This window comes from Ranitomeya imitator, chromosome 6 (genome assembly GCF_032444005.1).
Source record: "Ranitomeya imitator isolate aRanImi1 chromosome 6, aRanImi1.pri, whole genome shotgun sequence".
Lineage (NCBI taxonomy): Eukaryota > Metazoa > Chordata > Amphibia > Anura > Dendrobatidae > Ranitomeya > Ranitomeya imitator.
Window position 1 is genome coordinate 214,507,637 of NC_091287.1, and position 22,369 is coordinate 214,530,005.

The 22,369-nt window shown below is 47.8% G+C and overlaps 1 protein-coding gene across 2 annotated transcripts in view; it reads left to right on the top strand.

Annotated features, from left to right (window-relative positions):
* LOC138642353 (collagen alpha-2(VI) chain-like) overlaps positions 1-22,369 on the top strand; it is a 668,325-nt gene that overhangs the window by 541,708 nt on the left and 104,248 nt on the right. For both annotated transcript variants that reach the window (XM_069730466.1, XM_069730467.1), the window contains one exon: positions 8,563-8,625. In XM_069730466.1, coding sequence (XP_069586567.1) covers positions 8,563-8,625 — 63 coding nt within the window. The remainder of the gene's footprint in view (positions 1-8,562; positions 8,626-22,369) is intronic.

A 22,369-nucleotide genomic window follows, 5' to 3' on the forward strand; every position in this document is an offset into this window, starting at 1 on the left:
TTTGAGCACATGGTAAGGCTCGGAAGGGAAGGAGCGCCATTTGACTTTTTGAATGAAAAATTATTTCCATCGTTAGCGGACACCATGTCGCGTTTGGAGAGCTCCTGTGTGCCTAAACATTGGCGCTCCCCCACAAGTGACCCCATTTTGGAAACTAGACCCCCCAAGGAACTTATTTAGATGCCTAGTGAGCACTTTAAACCCTCAGGTGCTTCACAAATTGATCTGTAAAATGAAAAAGTACTTTTTTTCACAAAAAAAATTCTTTTCGCCTCAATTTTTTCATTTTCACATGGGCAGTAGGATAAAATGGATCATAAAATTTGTTGGGCAATTTCTTCCGAGTACGCCGATACCTCATATGTGGGGGTAAACCACTGTTTGGGCACACGGCAGGGCTCGGAAGGGAAGGCGCGCCATTTGACTTTTTGAATGGAAAATTAGCTCCAATTGTTAGCGGACACCATGTCGCGTTTGGAGAGCCCCTGTGTGCCTATGCATTGGAGCTCCCCCACAAGTGACCCCATTTTGGAAACTAGACGCCCCAAGGAACTTATCTAGATGCATATTGAGCACTTTAAACCCCCAGGTGCTTCACAGAAGTTTATAACGCAGAGCCATGAAAATAAAAAATAATTTTTCTTTCCTCAAAAATGATTTTTTTAGCCTGGAATTTCCTATTTTGCCAAGGATAATGGGAGAAATTGGACCCCAAATATTGTTGTCCAGTTTGTCCTGAGTACGCTGATACCCCATATGTGGGGGTAAACCACTGTTTGGGCGCACGGCAGGGCTCGGAAGGGATGGCACGCCATTTGGCTTTTTAAATGGAAAATTAGCTCCAATCATTAGCGGACACCATGTCACGTTTGGAGAGCCCCTGTGTGCCTAAACATTGGAGATCCCCCAGAAATGACCCCATTTTGGAAACTAGACCCCCAAAGGAACTAATCTAGATGTGTGGTGAGGACTTTGAACCCCCAAGTGCTTCACAGAAGTTTATAACGCAGAGCCATGAAAATAAAAAAAAAAATTATTTTCTCAAAAATGATCTCTTAGCCTGCAATTTTTTATTTTACAAAGGGTAACAGGAGAAATTTGACCCCAAAAGTTGTTGTCCAGTTTCTCCTGAGTACGCTGATACCCCATATGTGGGGGTAAACCACTGTTTGGGCACATGCCGGGGCTCGGAAGTGAAGTAGTGACATTTTGAAATGCAGACTTTGATGGAATGCTCTGTGGGCGTCACGTTGCGTTTGCAGAGCCCCTGATGTGGCTTAACAGTAGAAACCCCCCACAAGTGACCCCATTTTGGAAACTAGACCCCGAAAGGAACTTATCTAGATGTGTGGTGAGCACTTTGAACCCCCAAGTGCTTCATAGAAGTTTATAATGCAGAGCCGTGAAAATAATAAATACGTTTTCTTTCCTCAAAAATAATTATTTAGCCGAGAATTTTTTAATTTTCCCAAGGGTAACAGGAGAAATTTGACCCAAATATTTGTTGTCCAGTTTCTCCTGAGTACGGTGATACCCCATATGTGGGGGTAAACTACTGTTTGGGCACATGCCGGGGCTCGGAATTGAAGTAGTGACGTTTTGAAATGCAGACTTTGATGGAATGCTCTGCGGGCGTCATGTTGCGTTTGCAGAGCCCCTGATGTGCCTAGACAGTAGAAACCCCCCACAAGTGACCCCATTTTGGAAACTAGACCCCGAAAGGAACTTATCTAGATGTGTGGTGAGCACTTTGAACCCCCAAGTGCTTCATAGAAGTTTATAATGCAGAGCCGTGAAAATAATAAATACGTTTTCTTTCCTCAAAAATAATTATTTAGCCCAGAATTTTTTATTTTCCCAAGGGTTACAGGAGAAATTGGACCCCAAAAGTTGTTGTCCAGTTTCTCCTGAGTACGCTGATACCCCATGTGTGGGGGTAAACCACTGTTTGGGCACACGTCGGGGCTCAGAAGGGAAGTAGTGACTTTTGAAATGCAGACTTTGATGGAATGGTCTGCGGGCGTCACATTGCGTTTGCAGAGCCCCTGGTGTGCCTAAACAGTAGAAACCCCCCACAAGTGACCACATTTTAGAAACTAGACCCCCCCAAGGAACTTATCTAGATATGTGGTGAGCACTTTGAACCCCCAAGTGCTTCACAGACGTTTACAACGCAGAGCCGTGAAAATAAAAAATCATTTTTCTTTCCTCAAAAATGATGTTTTAGCAAGCATTTCTTTATTTTCACAAGGGTAACAGGAGAAATTGGACCCCAGTTATTGTTGCGCAGTTTGTCCTGAGTATGCTGGTACCCCATATGTGGGGGTAAACGACTGTTTGGGTGCACGTCGGGGCTCGGAAGTGAGGGAGCACCATTTGACTTTTTGAATACAAGATTAGCTGGAATTAATGGTGGCGCCATGTTGCGTTTGGAGACCCCCTGATGTGCCTAAACAGTGGAAACCCCTCAATTCTAACTCCAACACACCCCTAACCCTTATCCCAACTGTAGCCGTAACCCTAATCACAACCCTAACCCCAACACACCCGTAACCCCAACACACCCCTAACCCTAACCACAACCCTAATTCCAACCGAACCCTAGCCCTAAGGCTATGTGCCAACGTTGCGGATTCGTATGAGAGTTTTCAGCACCATTTTTGAAAAATCCGCGGATAAAAAAGGCACTGCGTTTTACCTGCGGATTTCCAGTGTTTTTTGTCCAGATTTTACCTGCGGATTCCTATTGAGGAACAGGTGTAAAACGCTGCGGAATCCGCACAAAGAATTGACATGCTGCGGAAAATACAACGCAGCGTTCCCGCGCGGTATTTTCCGCACCATGGGCACAGCGGATTTGGCTTTCCATATGTTTACATAGTACTGTAAACCTGATGGAACTCTGCTGCGGATCCGCAGCGGCCAATCCGCACCGTGTGCACATAGCCTAATTCTAAAGGTATGTGCACACGCTGCGGAAAACGCTGCGGATCCGCAGCAGTTTCCCATGAGTTTACAGTTCAATGCAAACCTATGGAAAACAAAAATCGCTGTACACATGCTGCAGAAAAACTGCACGGAAACGCAGCGGTTTACATTCCGCAGCATGTCACTTCTTTCTGCGGATTCCGCAGCGGTTTTACAACTGCTCAAATAGAAAATCGCTGTTGTAAAACCGCATTGAAATGCGCAGAAAAAACATGGTAAATCCGCCATAAATCCACAGCGGTTTAGCACTGCGGATTTATCAAATCCGCAGCGGAAAAATCCGCAGAGGAACAGAATACGTGTGCACATACCGAAACCCTAACCCTACCCCTACCCCTAACCCTACCCCTAACCCTACCCCTAACCCTAACCCTAGTTCTTACCCCAACCTTAGTGGAAAAAAATATATATATATATTTTTTATTGTCCCTACCTATGGGAGTGACAAAGGGGGGGGGGGGATCATTTACTTTTTTTTTTTATTTTGATCACTGAGATAGGTTATATCTCAGTGATCAAAATTCACCCTGGAACGAATCTGCCGGCCGGCAGATTCGGCGGGCGCACTGCACATGCGCCTGCCATTTTGGAAGATGGCGGCGCCCAGGAAAGAAGACGGACGGTCCTCGGGAGGCCAGGTAAGTATAAGGGGGGGAGATCAGGGCACGGGGGGGCGTCGGAGCACGGGGGGGTGGACCGGAACACGGGGGGGTGGATTGGAGCACGGAGTGGGGGATCGCTGTGCGGGCGGGTGGATCGGAGCACGGGGGGGGGAATCGCTGTGCGGGGGGGGATCGCTGTGCGGGGGGGGATCGCTGTGCGGGGTGGGGGGATCGGAGTGTGGGGGGGTTTGATTGGAGCACGGGGGGTGTGATTGGAGCACGGGGGGAGCGGGCAGGAGGACGGGGGAGCGGAGCACAGGACCGAGGGGAGCAGACCGCAGATCGGGGGGCTGGGGGGGCGATCGGAGGAGTGGAGTGGGTGCACATTAGTGTGTCCAGCCATGGCCGATGATATTGCAGCATCGGCCATGACTGGATTGTAATATTTCACCATTTTTTTAGGTGAAATATTACAAATCGCTCTGATTGGCAGTTTCACTTTCAACAGCCAATCAGAGCGATCGTAGCCACGAGGGGGTGAAGCCACCCCCCCTGGGCTAAAGTACCACTCCCCCTGTCCCTGCAGATCGGGTGAAATGGGAGTTAACCCTTTCACCCGATCTGCAGGGACGCGATCTTTCCATGACGCATATGCTGCGTCATGGGTCGGAATGGCACCGACTTTCATGACGCAGCGTATGCGTCAAAGGTCGGGAAGGGGTTAAGTACACACAGGCAGAGCGTAACTTACATGTGTTTTCATGCAGCCACGAATTGGCATTGTAGCTCTCCCACATCATTGCCCAGGAGAACATCTGCAGGCAGACCACCCATCACCCCACCCACACATCGCCTGACCCCAAAACCAAAGTTCAGATCCACAGTGGCTGTGGGAATAGTCCTCCATTGTCCACCAGCCAGTTCAATGACAATCCCAGGTCTTCGATGGATTGCCTCAGGCCAAACCACTCGGGGATCAGCCAGTGTGAGGAAAGCCCCTGAGTCACAAAACCCAATCAGTCTCTGTCCATCCAGCACGACCTCCTGCAAGTGCTTACCTCGATGAGCAGAAGTCGTCATAGCTGCAGGTCGCACACCATAAACTCCTAGTGGTGCAACATAGGTGGGTGAGGCACTAGGCCAGTCCTCACGTAGTGAGGCCGGCTTCCACCTGAAGGTGCTGTAGGGGTTTGAGGACGACTTCTCCATGAGCTGGCTGGGCATGAGGCCTGCAGATGCCCCAGATGCCCACAACCATAACACTTGCACTCTGCTACTTCCTCTCCTTGTCGTATTCCAGAAAACGCAGTAGAAGCAACTGGAGGCACATTCACACGGGTATCAGCATGAGGTGGTGGCTTAGAGGAACGGGGAACAATGGGGACAGAAGAACAGGGGGCCACCGGTGTTGTGGAGCTGGTAGGCCTCTCTCCATCCTCCAACAGAACCCTCCACTGAGGCTTGATGGTGAGAGCCTCATCAGCTAGAGCTGCAGCTTCCTCCACAGTGGCTGGTCTCCTCTCCCGCACCCATTCCCGGATCTCAGCAGGGCACTTGAAGTAAAACTGCTCTTTTAGGATAACCTGGAGGAAGGTCTCCCAGGTTAAGGCCTCGTCTGCCTCCAGCCAGCGATGACATATCTGTTTGAGTCTGTGAGCATACATCTTGAAAGACACTTCCTCATCACAGGTTAAAAGTACGGAACTGAGTCCTGTAAGTGTCTGGGGTAACAGCATAATGTTCTAGAATAGTCCGTTTAATCTCCGCATACTCACAGTTCCCCTGAGGGTCCATAGCTCTATAGGCTGCGGCAGCTCCACCCTCTAAGAGCCCCACCAGATGTCAGACTCGGTCCCTTTCCGGGACTTCCATTAATCGACACTGATGCTCAAAGTCCTGGAAGAAGCCCTCAATGTCGCCTGCAGCCTCATTAAAGGGCTTGAAGTCTTTGCGGGACACTCTGGGGAGTTCCCTCATGGTGGGTGCTGGGGTTACAGTCTGTCTGGAGCTTCTAGCTGCTTCCAAAGCGATCTGCCTCTCCAGCAATGCCATCTCCTGAGCTCTGTGAATGGCCTCCCTCTCCTCGGCTCTGTGAATGGCCTCCCTCTCCTGAGCTCTGTGAATGGCCTCCCTCTTATCGTCTATGGTGGCCTCTTCTCCCAGCAATGCCAACTCCTCCTCGTACCACACAACCTACTGACTTTTTTGGGTATTTACCTCCGGCTGCAGTCTTTCCTCCATTTGCTGTGAGGGTCCTTCCTCAGCGTCATCTTGCAGGCGAACTCCTTCCAAAGCCTCAATAAGCTGCTCCTTGGAGAGTCCCTTAAAACGGACTCCTACTTCACGGGCCTTTGATTGTAGGCTCCCCAAAGTCCAGTTCTTGTACTCTGCGGTGTTGGTTCCCGATGTTGGGCCATTGTCCTCCATTCCTTCTGCTCTGATCCCACTGCTTGCCACCAGTTTGTGACGGGGTGTACGGCAGAGCAAGAAGGGACAACAGGCCGAGGGATGATTCCACAGATTTATTATCAAGAACGCTGTAACAACACATGCAGGTAGATCTACAGAGTCCACAATTAGTCCAACGGAACAGGTTCGGGGGCACCTCCTGATAATCCTTGTGCCAGGTAACAAAGCAATAGTCCACATGAGTCCAAGGGATCCCAAAACAATGCCACGAACGACGAGATATGTCCTCAGCTCAAGTCTCGCCCCGTTCGCTTTCGCAGTCACAGATGGACATGGGGTCTTGCCTCAGCTAAGAATCCCCACTCCTTCTCCTTCAAGGATCAACTCACATCTGATGTCAAAATAAGAATGGATTGTCTGAGCTCCTGGGATCCGCCCATGAAGGGGGTAGGAGTCACACCTACTATTCAATGGTTGGGTCCACCAGAAGATTCTAGACTGTTGGGCTCCGCTTAATCTATTAGTATGTACATTTGACTAGCCACCTGCTGTGAGGAAGAATGGCTATTCCTCCACTAGTGATGTTGACAAAGCTTAATTACATTAGAGCTTAGGGCTGCAAGTATTGGGGGAAGGAGACATTGTTACAGGTGAACTCCCAGCCAAGAAAATACATAAATTGTAGCTAATAGAAACCAGAGAACAGTTACATACATCAAATGGCATATTATTCAAATACAGGACAGGGCAAAAGTACATATCATGACAACAGGTGACTGTTATCATAGGAGGGCATGTAAGCAATCCCCGAAGCTCTCTCCCACGCTACCGCTGCCCCGCCATCAACAGCCCATATATTTAACCTGACACGGTCTCAGGGGTCTCTCCACTGCTGCCTTTGTGGAGACCCCCCTTTCCTCTTTCACTGCACCCGAGAGTTGTTGGTGGCTACCTGTTAAATCAACACCATAGCCGCAGTGCCTAATAGAACTCTCTGAGGCTATACAGAAACAGGCAGCTGTCCCTATTGACAAGGCAACCTGAGAAAAAGTCTGCTTATTTACACAGATGGGGCATATTCTCCAGGGGATCTAACATCATCCCTGAGACACTGAGCCACACGCTGCATTGATCAACAACACACTAAATCTTTTTTGCTGTAGTGGTCTATTGAATAATTGTTCCCTCAGCACCACAACAAAATTTGAACTATGCAAAACATTCTCTGGGGCACAATTTAACCAGAGATTACTGGAGAACACTTTGATGCATGTCTGTGTCTGTTTCTCCTTCTTGTGCTCAATTGGATGGATAGTTTGTTTTACTAGCACCTGGTGTTGTAAGGCTTTTATTTTTTTTTTTTAAGTATTTGTCCAGATCTGATTGAGTGGCTAAAATGTTCGTTTTGGTTGACCTGGATGTATTAGTACTGGATTTAACCATTGTGTGGAGTGTTGAATAGAGTAGAAACACTTCTAATGCCTTCCCTAACTAGCAAGGCTTAGTAGTATACCATTTTACAAGAGGTTTGTCTTGTGTACAAGAAATGCAGATCAATTGTAGGAAGGGGAGTTAATGGAAAGTAGCAAAGGAACTTCTAATAATGTACAGGAAAAGACAGGTTTCCCTAGTGGCCACTAGTTGGCAGCATACCACCCCGAGATAGCAGTTGTGTGACTTTTGTTCTTCTGCAGTGGCTTGAGATTCTGCAGAGAGAACACTCCACTAAGTGGCGCTCATCGCCGGAGAACGCATCAAAGCGGGGGTTCTGCCATTGGACATACTATTCCGTCCGATGGGTTAAGGAAGTTGTTTCATAAAACCATCACCTCTCTATAGACAGCTGCTGTACCTCCAGAAATTTGACTTATACTGTACATACTCCAATAGGAGTTATGGATGGAAGTTATTTTAATGGGATGATCTCTTTAAAGGGAACCAAACAGTTGATGAATGATGCCTGGTCCACAGGCAGCATGTATCAGACGCTGGCTATAGGATTTCAGAATGGTATATATAACTCTGTTATCAGGAATTAGATTCCTCTTATGAACGATACTTCACTAAAGCATAGGGTAACGGTGACACACACTGCCAATATTTAGGAAACATGCATGTGATAAAAGTAATTTTTTAAAAGACAAAGTTTCACTATGGTCAGTCTCTCAGTAATTGGGTTTAATTTGTAACTTAATAGTGAATCATAGTGTACAGTTATCACATTAAAGTATCAACAGTTAACATCTGCTAAGATAAACTTGACCTTTTACCCAATAAGAACTAATCTGTGCTGTATTTTTCACTGCAGTTTAGAAAATGACAAATAAACTCTTAGTTGCTAAAAGTAAAATGCAAATTTCCCAGCACCACATTTGTTGTATGAAAGACATTGTGCCTTCATTATACCTGTAATTTGTTAATCTTAGTACAGCAAGGATCATCTTAGATTAATCTTTCTTTTATGTTGTTGTATAGTGACAACAACTATGCAATAGAAACACATAATGTTACTGCATGTTATATGAACAGGATATAATGTTATTATTTCTTTCTCTAACATTAGGGTTCAAGGGGACACCCTGGGGAGAAAGGCGACCAAGGTCCAAGAGGAGCAACGGGAGACTCAGTAAATTTCTGTTTAAAAATACTGTTCCATGATCTATTGTATTATGTGTCATCCAATGCAGAAGTTTCATTCCTACTTCATACTTTCTTTTAAATATACCCCGTTCACATGTAAAGCGCCATGGAATAAATGGCGCTATAAAAATGTTTATTATTATTAATAATAATAATAATAATAATATTACAAAGCCAGTTTTAACTGTGGACACACCTTTTCATGAAATGGTTTTCCTTGTTCTTATTGGAATGAGCACATTGTGGATGCAGACTGACAAAACCACAAGAGAACACACAACAAGGAGTAAAGAAACAAGTGTGAAGCAACCAAAAATGTGTGTTGAACCTTAGATCACTCTAAGTACTTGGAGCGCCCCCAGACGTAGGGCCGCGGGTTACTCGGTAACGGTCCTCTCTGTCTCAGTTCTGGGGTTGTCACGGTGGCTTGACCCGGTCCGTGACCCTGCTAAGGGATGTCCAATGAAAGGGGTGATGAAAGTCAGCTCAGGTTTCGTGACGCCACCTGTGGTACTCGGTCAGGGTGACCGATGCTGCTTGGGGTCCACTGGGGTGATGTGATGGCAGCTAGATGGTATACCTTCCCACAGGTGAAGTATATCCCCAGGGCTTCCCAGTAGTGTAGGTGGCGATGGTGTGAGGTGCAGTCAATAACGACACAGGGTTGCAGTCTCTATACCTTTTACTGAAGACTTCGGGATCCGCAATCCAGAGCACTGTTAACAGGGCTATCTGAGACTGGCCGGTCCGATGGGCAAATCCAGAGTTCCCTTTGCAGGTGGAAATCGTTGCCTACCACTAGCGCCTGTGTGTTGTAGTTCTTCCCTGCTGAGCATTCGGGATAGTCCTCACAACTTCTGTTCTCGTTCTTTCTCTTTCTCTCTCTCTCTCCGTCCCCCAAGTTTATCTGGATAGGACGCACCCGTTTGACGGGAAGGCTCGGAGCTATTCTGGGACCCTAGAGACGCCCCTCTCCACGCTTGCCCCCTATGTTTGCTTAGGTGATATGTGGTAGACAGCCAACCTATAATTAACTGTCCTGCGGTATTTGAAGTAAGGCATAGAGTCAGTTACTTCCTCGGTGTTCCGGTCACCGGCTACGCGCCTCAGTAGGAAGTTGCCGTTCTCGGGGCACAACTCCTACTGACTCTCCTTTGTGCTTGATCTCGTTTCTCACTTTCCACAATATCCTTCTCTTCGTGTCCTTTCTTGGGATACCGCCGCAAGGTAGTGCAGGCGCGGTTCCGTTGCTTTCTGTTTGTTCTGCTAGGCCCCTGTCAGGAACCCACCCCTGACAGGTCCTCCCTGGAGCTCTCCCAGGCTGCATTCTGTTCTAACTTCCTATCCGACCCCTAGTTTTACCAGTGTGAGGAGTGGCCTAATACATAGTGTCTTTTGCTCCCCCTAGTGGCCAGAGTGTGAAGTGTAATGTGTGCTGTGATACCTGGTTAGTTGAACTCCTTTATTGCAATCAGACATAACATCACCCTCCTTAGCGGCAGAGCAACATTACTGCAACGACCAGGTCTCTGGGGCGCTGCATACTCACTTTTGGGGAGGCATGGGGCTCAGTAGTTAGCACTAGCGATGAGTGAACCCGTGAATGTTCAAGATCGCTGGGTTTGGTCAGATTGTTTAAAAAAACTCATTTTTGGGACTCGAACTTGACCCAAACTTGATACTGGACTCCGAACCCCATTAACTCAACGAGGTCCTGAACTTCAGTGCTGTACAATGGGTGTAAAATAGTCAGAATAAGGGCTAGGGGCTGCAAAAGAAAGCTAAATGTGGCTATGAAAATGACTTAAAATAACAAAGAATAAAAAAAAAAAGAAAAAATTATAATCTTGAACAGGAGGCAGAGGTCCAGTGGAGGAGAAGGTTGAGGAGGAGGAAGTGGAGGTGGCAGTGTAGGAGGAGGTAGCGAACACTGTTTTTGTTTTTTTAATTGATTTTTGGGAGGTACTCTAAAAACAGTCCAGTATAATAATCTTCTGAATACTCTGTCTATGTATACAGGCCCTGCATTACGCTGCAATTTTGGGGGGTTGAAAACCACGAGGAGAGCATCAAATGGGAGATATGGCCACATTGGTGATGTAGCTGCTGCAGGGAGAGAGAGGACGTGGTTGTTCTGTGTCTGCTATGCTCCCAAATGAAACACCTTCCTTTAGTGTAAGCAGGCGACAGGACATTCTGTGTTACTTCATAGGCCTGAGTACAAATGTATGAATAGTGAGACCAGAATAAGTAGAGGTGTTTGGCTGAGAGCGACTTCAGTCCCTTTGCTTTGTCTTCCTTCCACCCAGCCCTCTGGTAAATAATGCAGATTTTTAACATGTGGCTCATGGGCATCTGTCTTCCACCTCACCCCCTTGCAAATCAGGCAATCAGTCTGGGCCCCAAGTCATGCAGCAGTAACTTATGCTTTTTGAAGACTCTGCTGGCTGTGGTTCCATGGGCCATCCACCTAGCCCTGCCCCACAATTCAAAGAGCTTGAATGCACTGATGCCCAACCACTTGTTCTGTTGGGGGATGAGGACGTGGGAGGCGTAGTGAAAACTGTGAGCGGACTACTGCAGCACATCTCTGATGATGCAGATGATGAAACACAGGTGCCAATTTCTGCAGCTTTCTGCTGACTGTACACCTCCAAGGAGGGCAGGGGTGAAGTCTCGTTGGAATATCATGAGGGTAATTATTATTTTTGCTTTTTAGAGCACCACTGATTCTATGGTGCTGTACATGAGGAGAGCTTACATACAAACCCTACCCTTGCAGCCTTACATTCTACAGGATAATGGGGAAGGAGACAGTGGGTACAGGGGTTGCAGCAGCTCCATGGTTGGTGAGGTGGCAACGGGGTTATTGTAGGCTATAAGCTGTTCTGAAGACATGAGTTTTCAAGTTCTGCTTCAAAGTTCTGAGTGTAGGGGATAATTGGATGTGTTTGGCCACGGTATTCTACAGGAAGGGGGATACTCAGAAGAAATCTTGCAGGTGATTAGATAGTACAATTGTGCAGCAGAGAAGGAGGTCTTGGGATGACCAGAGATTACGTGGTAGGAGATTAGTTCAGAGATATTCAGTATGGGGGAGACCACTTTGTAGGTCAGTTTTAGTAGCTTGAAGTGGATATGTCATGGAATTGAGAGACAATGAAGCTATTTGAAGACTGAAGAAGCGGAGGAGTAGCGAGGACAGAAGTGGATTAGTAGGCATCAGAGTTACTAACAGATTGGAGAGGTGTGATGATGCAATTGGGGATGATTAGGTATTAGACATCACATGTTATGTAGTTAAGGCCATCTGAGTGACATGGGTAGTTTAGAAGAAGAGGTGGTGATCACACTGCCCCAGCTGCACATGAAAAAAGAGAGAGCAGGGTGCAAAAGTGCAGAGGCCGGCCCTAGCCTTTTCTCTGTCCATGTTGCTGTAAGGGGGTAAACTATGTCATTGCATTTCCTGTTTGTCCTGGTAAATAATTATGTATAGTGTAGTGTTCTACTACTATTGTATGTGTTGTATTGTACATATTTATTACTGCTGCTAAGATGTTCATTGTTCATCATAGGGAAAGTGTAGTACCCAAGTGTAGCCACAAGACGTGGTACATCATAGTTTCAGATATAACACTGAAATTAGTTAACATAGGAGGGGCACGGTAAATAGGGCAGGAGGAACTTCCTGACAGATCTCATTTGGGGCCAGGATGCCCGTGCAGCTCACTTGGGCTGGTTAGCTCCGGGCTACCGCATGCCGCGCAACATTAAATAAGAAAAAGGGCCCATCCATATAGCATCCCTGGTGTGGACCTCATCAGGAGAAGCAACAGCAACAGTGCTAGCGGTGCAGTACTAGTGGGACTGCAGTTGCTAGAAAAGGCTAAGCAGTACGGGCAGGTCGCTCATAATGTGGCAGCTTATTGTGTGGGCTGACGCCCTCAGAACCTTTATGAAATGGCTGAGGGAGTCCCCAAACGGAGTAGTGCTGAACAGAGAGGACGCTGTGGGATCGAAAGGTATGGTCCGTCCCGTAAGTTGGCTTAGTGACAGAGAGAAAAGGACAGGGACAGAAACTTGATGTGGATGCTGGAAATAACACTAATGTGCTGTGTAAAGAACCAAGTAAAGCAGTTGTTGTTAAAGTTGAGCTGGACTGTGTCTCTCTTTGTGTGATACCGATGACAAGGAGCCTTCAGCAGCCCAGAAAGGAACCTGATGCCGCAGAGACCCAGAACACAGGTATGCTGAAGGAAAGGCACTATTGTACTATGAGGAGAGGCCAGGGTATGATACACGAATTGCTCTCAGCCATGACTACCCCCCTGGCCCACCCTCACATTGCCTCCTCCTCATACTCTGCTTTGTCCATCATTTCTTCATTTGATCAGAAAGTGCTGGCCATCTGTGTGAACTTTTGGCATTCTCACCCTGCAGCTGCTCGACTGTCTGCGGTGCAGCATCACTTCTGCTTTCCTGCTCCCACCTTATATGAAAAGTACGCGCAAGGTGGAACACCACCTTGCATATGCTGAAGAGATTGTGTGAGCAGCCAGACACAATAGTGGAGTTTCAGATGCAGCATGCATGAGTGAGTCAATCTGCAGAACACCACCACTTCAAGGCCAACAAATGGGCCTCCATGCTGGATGTGTGTGCCATGTTGCGCTGCTTTGAGTACTCCATGAACATGGCCAGCGCTGATGATGCCAACATCAGCTTTACTATCCCATTTATATGCTTCCATGAAAAAACGCTTCAGGAGATGATGGATTAGGTGTTGTCAGAGAATTAAGATTAATGAAGAGATATGTGGGACACAGATTATACACAGCTTTGTAGGTCAGTGTTAGTAGCTTGAAGTAGTACATTGTGGAATTGGAAGACAATGAAGGGATTTGCAAAGGGGAGAAGTGGTGTAGCAAGGGCAGTAGTAGATTAGTAGGGCAGCAGAATTAAGTACAGACTGGAGAGGTGTGATCATGCAATGGGGATGATAACCCCACATGGAATCAAGGCCATCTGAGACTGAAGCAAGGCATAAATGTTCTTAAATTGAGCAATACCTGCTTGAATCTGAATAACCAGGATAAATCTCAGCCTCCTCCTCCCTCTTCTGCTGCTATCTCTGTCTCTTCCTCCCCCTCCCGAGCAACAGGGCCATCTAGCTCCTCGCAAAGGGAGAATGTGACAGATCCACCACCAGCAGTGTCATTGAGCATCTCCACATCATCCCATAGAAGGTTTCAGCTGTACATCCTCCAAACACTGGATCACATATTTTACATGTGGCTGCACAAGGGATTTCTAAAGGGCTAACAATACGTTGGAATCACGAGAACCACAGTACATGGTTCCCAGCCTCCACTACTTTTCTGGCAGGCTATCCCTGACCTGTTCGACATGTTGCATACAAAATCAGGTGTGCACGGCGCATTGTCATCAGTGTAAAAGTCCACATAGCCACTAATACATGGACCAGTAGGCACAGGCAGGGACATTATATCTCTCTGACTGCCCACTGGCCAAATGTTGTGGAGGCTGGCCTTGAGGCGGAAAGCGTTTTTGTGCATGTCCTACCACCAGAGAGGATTGCGGGATGTTTTTGGGATGTTTCTCTGACCGTGTTGCCTTCGCCTCCTACTTCGCTTCCTCCAATGCCTCCTCCTCTGGTCAGCAGGACTGTTCTAAAACTAATCTGTTTGTGGGAAATATCCCACACTGCGCATTAGCTGTGGATAAGGATCAAAGAACATACAGATGTGTGGCTGGTGCCTTCAAAAGTCTGGCCTGGTGGTGTGTGATAACGGGTGAAATCTCGTAGGCAGCTCTGGGCCTAGCCAGTTTGAGGCACATCCCTTGTCTGTAAATACAAAGCAGTAGCCAACAGCACTTCAAAAATACAGATGTCGTTCAGAGTCCAATGAACCCAATTGGAAAATACATACTAAAAATGAAAGCAAACAGCATCCAGTCCAGGTGAAAAAAATAAAAGTCAATCTTTATTTCCCCCTTGCCTGGCGCATCTGCTGAGTTTTGTGATGCAGAGCTTCCTCTTAAAAATTACACAGATATGTCAGAGCTACTGCTGAAACTGCAGGCTGTCTGTGCTATCATCATCATCAGTGTTATTATCCCACTTCTAAAGGTACCTTCACACTAAACGACGCTGCAGCGATCCAGACAACGATCCGGATCGCTGCAGCGTCGCTGTTTGGTCGCTGGAGAGCTGTCACACAGACAGCTCTCCAGCGACCAACGATGCCGGTAACCAGGGTAAACATCGGGTTACTAAGCGCAGGGCCGCGCTTAGTAACCCGATGTTTACCCTGGTTACCAGCGAAGACATCGCTGAATCGGCGTCACACACGCCGATTCAGCGTTGTCAGCGGGAGATCCAGCGACCAAATAAAGTTCTGGACTTTCTTCCCCGACCAGCGATATCACAGCAGGGGCCTGATCGCTGCTGCCTGTCACACTGGACGATATCGCTAGCCAGGATGCTGCAACGTCACGGATCGCTAGCGATATCGTCTAGTGTGACGGTACCTTAAGACTCCTAGAAAAACAAAGCTTCAGGCGATGATGGATGAGGTGGTGGCAAAAGAGGAGAGGACAAGGAGTAGGAACTATTCACACAATTATCAGGCTAGTTGTGCACACATCTTGGAGGATGGTTTCCTGTACCAACAGTGGGCAAGTACACAAATGCCCAGCCAGGGGACAGTTTGGCTCTTAAAGCAGCTCAGGGGCATCACTGGAGCATGGCTGTGGGGATACAGAGGAAAAAGACAATGCAGAGGACCCAGACAAAACACTTCGCACCAAGGACAGCTTGTCGTTGTCTTTCAACAACCTGGCACACATGAGGCTGCTATGTCTAAGCAACAACCTCAGAGATACATGATATGTTACAAGGGCTGATTAGTGTGGTCATCCTGCTGAATAATTACTACAAACACAACATACCATCCTTACTTCCGTCAAGAGTGTGATTGTGTAAGCAGGTTGCGGGATGCAGTGACGCAAGAACGGCAGAGCAAGGGTTAACAATTTAATTGAACAGTAAAGATACTCCTCGCAGGGAGAGGAGCAGTTAATTTTCAAATGATAGGGCAATAAACAACAACAATGTGATAACAGTCCACTCAATAAACATCGTGTTCGTGGCTTCCTCGGCCGCAAATGATCCCATGAGGGTTGTAGTCCCAATGACTGCCAATGCAATGTCCTCAGAGGAGATCCCACAGCTCACGGTATATCTTATGGCGACAACGGGCGATCTCCGGTTTTACCCGTTGAGACAATAATACATAAAATTGTGTAGCCAAAGTCAAGGGAGCTGCATACAGTCTATTATCAAGGGGGGTCTGCGGTGTGCTGTCCTGCTAAGAGGGCCACAATGAACAGTCCTGAACATGGCCCCTGTTCTTATGCCTGCGCACGGGTCTGAGCTTAACAGAGCCCACAGCCATTCCTCTGCTGCTGGGCTCAGTGGCGTGCTCATGTGTAGCCGACCGCGGTATGTTGTGATGCTGCTGCACACCAAGTGGAGACTTTATCAAACCTCACTTTAAAGTGGAGGGCAATGGAAGGAGAGGAGAACAATGTCCAGGAAGGACACAGCGGCTCCACTGGAGAAAGAAGAAAATACGAGGATCCGGAATGGCACGGACAGGGAGTGAGATCACTACAAGCACTGTGGGTCCAGAGGCAGAAAGACACCACCGCCAACCTTCCTGCCTCTGGACCCACAGTGCTTATAGGGATCTCACTCCCTGTCCGTGCCATTCCGGATCCTTGTATTTTCTTCATTCTCCAGTGGAGCCGCTGTGTCCTTCCTGGACATTGTTCTCCTCCTGGTGACGAGGAGGCCAGGGGCGCGGGCCTGGAGTGGCAGGGCTACGACGCCAGGAGCGAGTCGGGGAGTGAGCAATCGGAGGACGGAACGCGGCAGGAGTCTGGATGTCCGGCTGGCGGGGACACAGCACCCGCGCAGCCCCGTGAGTATACGTCCATGTCTAGTTTGTCTCAGTCGGGTGGTAGTTTAGGGGAGGTTGGGGGTATCGGGGGTACGGCATCCGACAATAGTGCACTGGCGGGGGTAGGGGGCTCTGGGATGTCGGGAATTAGTGATATTTTGGCCGGGGTGTCACATTTTTTTGAAAAGTCTGGAAGGGGGAGTTGCGGAGGGGGATGGGGGGTCACCCCTGGGAGCCTGGTTACAGGGTGTGAGGGCTGGATCGCGGTTGGCAAGTGACGCAACTAGGTCTGGGGGGTCAACACAGGCATCGTCTGCCGGCGTATCGATGTCGGTGCAGACTGAGAAGGATAAGGGGGATACAGTAAAGTTGGACGACAGGGCAAAAGGGGAGGTGTACGTTTGCTTTGAGGGCCCGCTGGGGGCGCATTTAAAGAAGGAGGTGAAGGAGAGGATTTTGGAAGGATGAGTATGTGGAGATTTTCTCCCTACTTCCTTTAGAAAAGTTTAGTTTAGACAAGAGTAAGAAGGAGGACAGTAAAAAAGAGGAGGAGGAGAAGAGAAGGTGGCGGTTGATTCCACAAACCTTCGTTAATTGGCAGCAGGCTTTTGCGATACTGGCTAGCGTCATAGGCGAGAAATTTCCGGATAACTGTTCGGGCCTGTTTTGTTACTTTGACTCGATAGGTGAGGCATATCGTACATATGGGGGTCAGGCGTGGCTCCGTTATGACAAGCAGTTCCGTCAGATGAAGGCAGTTAGGCCCGAAATCAAATGGGACCAAAAGGATATCGGGCTTTGGTTGAAAGTCATGGCCCCGGTGAGATATGGGCAGTCCTTTCAGGGCAGCGGGAGCGCCAGCAACCAGCAAGCAGGACATGCCAGCGGAGGTCAGGGGGCCCAGGGTGGAAAAGAGAAGTCAGGTACTTGTTGGCAATTTAATGATGGCCAATGTAGGTACGGGAACTCCTGCAAATTTAAGCACGTTTGTTCCCATTGCAACGGGAGCTCCCACGGAGCGTCAAAATGTTTCAAAAAAGCCAAGGGTAAGCCAGGAATGGGTGGCGGTCAAGGGGGAGACACCGGTGAGGCTTCAAAGGATGGCCCCTTATCTAAATAGATACCCAGATCAAGAAAAGGCGGGAATTCTTTTACGAGGTTTTTCTGAGGGTTTTCTGATTCCGGCCCCTACTCATGCGGTTCCCTTTACTACTAAGAATTTGAGGTCAGCGGATTTACATGCTGCGGTAGTCAGCAGTAAGTTGGCGAAGGAGGTGGAACTGGGTAGGATGGCTGGGCCATTTAGTTCATTGCCTATTGAAGGCATGATTGTTTCACCTTTGGAGGTGGTGCCCAAGAAGGAGCCGAACAAGTTTCGGTTGATCCAACATTTGTCGTATCCAAAGGGGAGGTCAGTTAATGACGGCATAGATGGAGAGTTATGTTCAGTGGTGTACACCTCGTTCGACACGGCAATGCAATGGGTACGGCGGTATGGCGAAGGGTCTTTACTGGCCAAGACAGATATTGAATTGGCCTTTCGGTTGCTCCCGGTTCACCCGGATAGCATTCCTTTGTTGGGTTATTGTTGGAACGGTGGCTTTTATCTGGACAGATGTTTGCCTATGGGATGTTCGATTTCTTGTTCACTGTTTGAGACGTTTAGCACTTTTCTGGAATGGGTGATTAGGGATGTTTCCGGTGTTCCTTCCGCCATTCACTATTTGGATGATTTTTTGTTTATTGGCCCCCCTGATTCCGCCGTATGCAGGAATTTGTTGGCTACCATGGAGTGGATGGCTGGGTTGTTTGGTGTACCGTTGGCAAAAGAGAAGACGGAGGGACCGTGTAAGGTTTTGAGTTTTTTGGGCATCCTTATCGATTCGGAGAGAATGGAGTGTAGGTTACCTGAGGACAAACTTTTGTTGCTGGTACAAGAGGTACACAGGATTGGTCGTTTGCGTAAGGTGACTTTGAAGGAATTGCCGTCCCTTTTGGGGCGTTTGAATTTTGCGTGCCGGATTATGCCCATTGGCCGAATTTTTTGCCGTAGGTTGTCGTTGGCAACGGCCGGAGTAGGGCGGCACATCATTTTGTTCGTTTAACCAAGGAGCATAGAGAAGATTTAGTGGTTTGGCAGCGTTTTTTGTCAAATTATAATGGTCGCTCCTTGATTCAGTTGGAAGCCGTGGACGATTTTGATTGTGAAATTTACACGGATGCAGCCGGTTCGGTTGGATACGGCGCGTATTGTGGAGGTCGATGGAGTGCGGATGTGTGGCCAGAGGGATGGCGGAAGCAGGGTCTAACTAAGAATCTTTCACTCCTAGAATTGTTCCCAATTGTGGTGTCAGTTGTGATTTGGGGTGGCGTTTTTCAAAATCGGAAGGTCAGGTTTCATTGTGATTGTCTCATTAAGTGTTGTCGCTATTATCAATAGTTTAACCTCTTCCTCTCCCCCGGTGATTAGACTGGTTAGGGAACTGGTGTTGCGCTGCTTGGAGTTAAATGCATACATTTCTGCGGTACATGTACCGGGTGTACAAAATTCTATAGCAGATGCTTTGTCTCGTTCACAGTTGGAACGTTTCCGGGAGTTGGCCCCAGATGCGGACGCCTCAGGAGTGGTATGCCCTTCACGTTTGTGGAAAATTGTTGCGGACGAGGAGGACGGTTGATTCAATCCTCGGTCTCGAGGTCGACGTGGCTTGCTTACAAATCGGCTTGGGAAATCTGGGAGAGCTGGTCTGGCCAATGGGGAGTGGCTGAATCTGACAGTGATAGGACAATGGCGGTATTGTTTTTGGTGGGCAAAGCAGCTGAGTGGAATTGGTCTGTATCGAAAGTGAACAAATTTATGGCGGGCTTGGCTTTTGGTTTCAAGCTGCAGGGGTCGGTTGATGTTACCAAGAATTTTCTCGTAGTACAGGCCCTGAGGGGTTTTCGGAGCGAGAATGTTAGTGTTGACAAGCATAGACCCATTTTGTTTAGTTTGTTATTTAGGTTAGGAGATGCAGTTGGGAGAATTTGTGGTTCTCAGTTCGAAGCTGCCTTGTTTAGGTTGGCATATTCTTGGGCATTCTTTGGGGCTTTGAGATAGGGGACACCAGCTCCCCCAAACAAAGTTAAGGCGGGAGGTTTGTTGGCAGAGGATGTTGATTTCTGGGTAGGAGGTATTTCCTTTTTGATTCGACGGTCGAAGACTGACAGGTGCGGAAAGGGTAAGCGGGTGGTCTTAGGGAGGGTAAATGGATGTTTGATGTGTCCGCAGCGATGTTTGGAGGAGTACTGGGGTTTGTGGTTGGTTAGGTCGGGCCCGTTGCTTTGCCACCAAGACGGGACTTTCTTGTCACGTTTTCAAAAAAGGTTTTGGTCGAGTTGGGACTGGATCCTGGGTCCTACGGGTCTCAATTTTTTAGAATTGGGGCCGCCACGGTTGCGGATAGTTTGGGTTTAGGGACTGATGTGATTAAACGAATCGGGCGATGGAGTTCTAATCGTTATTTGACTTATATACGGCATTAGGTGTTGTTTGGGGACTATGTAGTCTTATGGTTCATTTAATTATTGTTCTGTTTTTCAGGTCGGCCCCCGTTATTGACATGGATTTTCGGACATTTGTTCGTGTATTGGGGTGCGGCGCGGGCTGACGCTAGGCCGGACGGCAGGCAATTGGGTTTTCGCCGCGACACGGTTGTGATTCGATGGTTGGGGTTCCGGGTATGCTATGGAACAGGGTGTTGCCTGAATTTTCCCGGGCGGTGCGTTTGGATCGAGCTCCAGATATTTTGCTGGTGCACATGGGGGGGAACGATTTGGGTACAAAGCCGGTTAGCGAATTGATCAGGGACATCCGCTTCGATTTTCTGAGATTGTGGGTCTCTTATCCGGGAGTTCTGACGGTATGGTCCGACATTGTGCCCAGGAAGCAGTGGAGGTTGGCTCGGTCCTCGACAGGCATTAATAGGGCCAGGATCAAACTTAATAGGGCCGTGGGGAAGTTTGTATCCAGGAATGGGGGAATTGCAGTGAGGCACTTTGAGTTGGAGGCCGGGGGCGGTAACTTCTGGAGAGAAGATGGTGTGCACTTAAATGATATCGGTATTGATTTGTGGGCGCTTGCCATACAGGAGGGTGTGGAAAGGGCGTTGGCGGTGGTGGGGCACTCACGAGCCTGAGGTGGTTAGGGCTGTTGGTGGTTGGCGGGGGGGCAGGGTTCTGGAGTTGGTGATGTTTATTGGAGGAAGGTCAGTTGGATGGGGGTGGATCTGGCTTGTGGTTACGCGCTCTGGATGGGGATTGTCCTCGGGAGCTTTGGGGTTTTTGGTCTGCCCTGAAAAAGGGTTACATGGTGCCCTCGAGCTGGTGGTCACGGCTGAGGGTAAAAAAGTGTTGGTTTTGGCTATATATATATATGATGCCAGATCTTTTAGCTCCAAGAACCCTCCCCCTCAAGTTTTCAGATAATTCTGTCATGATTATAATGTTTTAATTGTTGTTTGTTAATAAACTGGCCGCTGTGGCCAAAAAATTTCCAAAGAATTTAACGTGTCATGTTCTTTTTGCATATTTAGCATAAGACGGGGTGTGGTAGAATTTTGGTTGGTCACAGGAGGGGGTTTTAGGGGAGTGGTGTCGGGGGGGGGGGGGGGGAATTTTCCATATGGGCTATACGCGGTCATGCCAAATATTGTGGACAAGTGCTCAGCACTATATGGAACTGTGTAGCAGCACTAACTCTGCAAAACTCACCTGACAGTGACAAATAGTTTCTGAATGCTGATGATACCACAAATTAACTCTTGATGAGGCATACCTTTTTCATTTGCAGCCTTTCCAGATTACTACCTGATGAAGCTCCTTGAAAGAATGCTAAAGCTTTATGAAGCTGCCTTCAGAGTAAGGCCGGCGTCACACTCCGCGTAAGACAATACAGTCCGTATATTACGGCCGGAATACGCTGAAAAGACCCCAAAATAGTGGTCCATAGCTCCTCCGTAGGCAGGGTGTATCAGCGTATTTTGCGTATGGCATCCTCCGTATGTAAGGCTTGCAAAACCGACATACGGCTATACAAGGGATCCATGTGTAAAAAAAAACATATATGCTGTATATATATCTATATATATATATATATAGATATATATACAGTGGGGCAAAAAAGTATTTAGTCAGTCAGCAATAGTGCAAGTTCCACCACTTAAAAAGATGAGAGGCGTCTGTAATTTACATCATAGGTAGACCTCAACTATGGGAGACAAACTGAGAAAAAAAAATCCAGAAAATCACATTGTCTGTTTTTTTAACATTTTATTTGCATATTATGGTGGAAAATAAGTATTTGGTCAGAAACAAAATTTCATCTCAATACTTTGTAATATATCCTTTGTTGGCAATGACAGAGGTCAAACGTTTTCTGTAAGTCTTCACAAGGTTTCCACACACTGTTGTTGGTATGTTGGCCCATTCCTCCATGCAGATCTCCTCTAGAGCAGTGACGTTTTTGGCTTTTCGCTTGGCAACACAGACTTTCAACTCCCTCCAAAGGTTTTCTATAGGGTTGAGATCTGGAGACTGGCTAGGCCACTCCAGGACCTTGAAATGCTTCTTACGAAGCCACTCCTTCGTTGCCCTGGCGGTGTGCTTTGGATCATTGTCATGTTGAAAGACCCAGCCACGTTTCATCTTCATTGCCCTTGCTGATGGAAGGAGGTTTGCACTCAAAATCTCACGATACATGGCCCC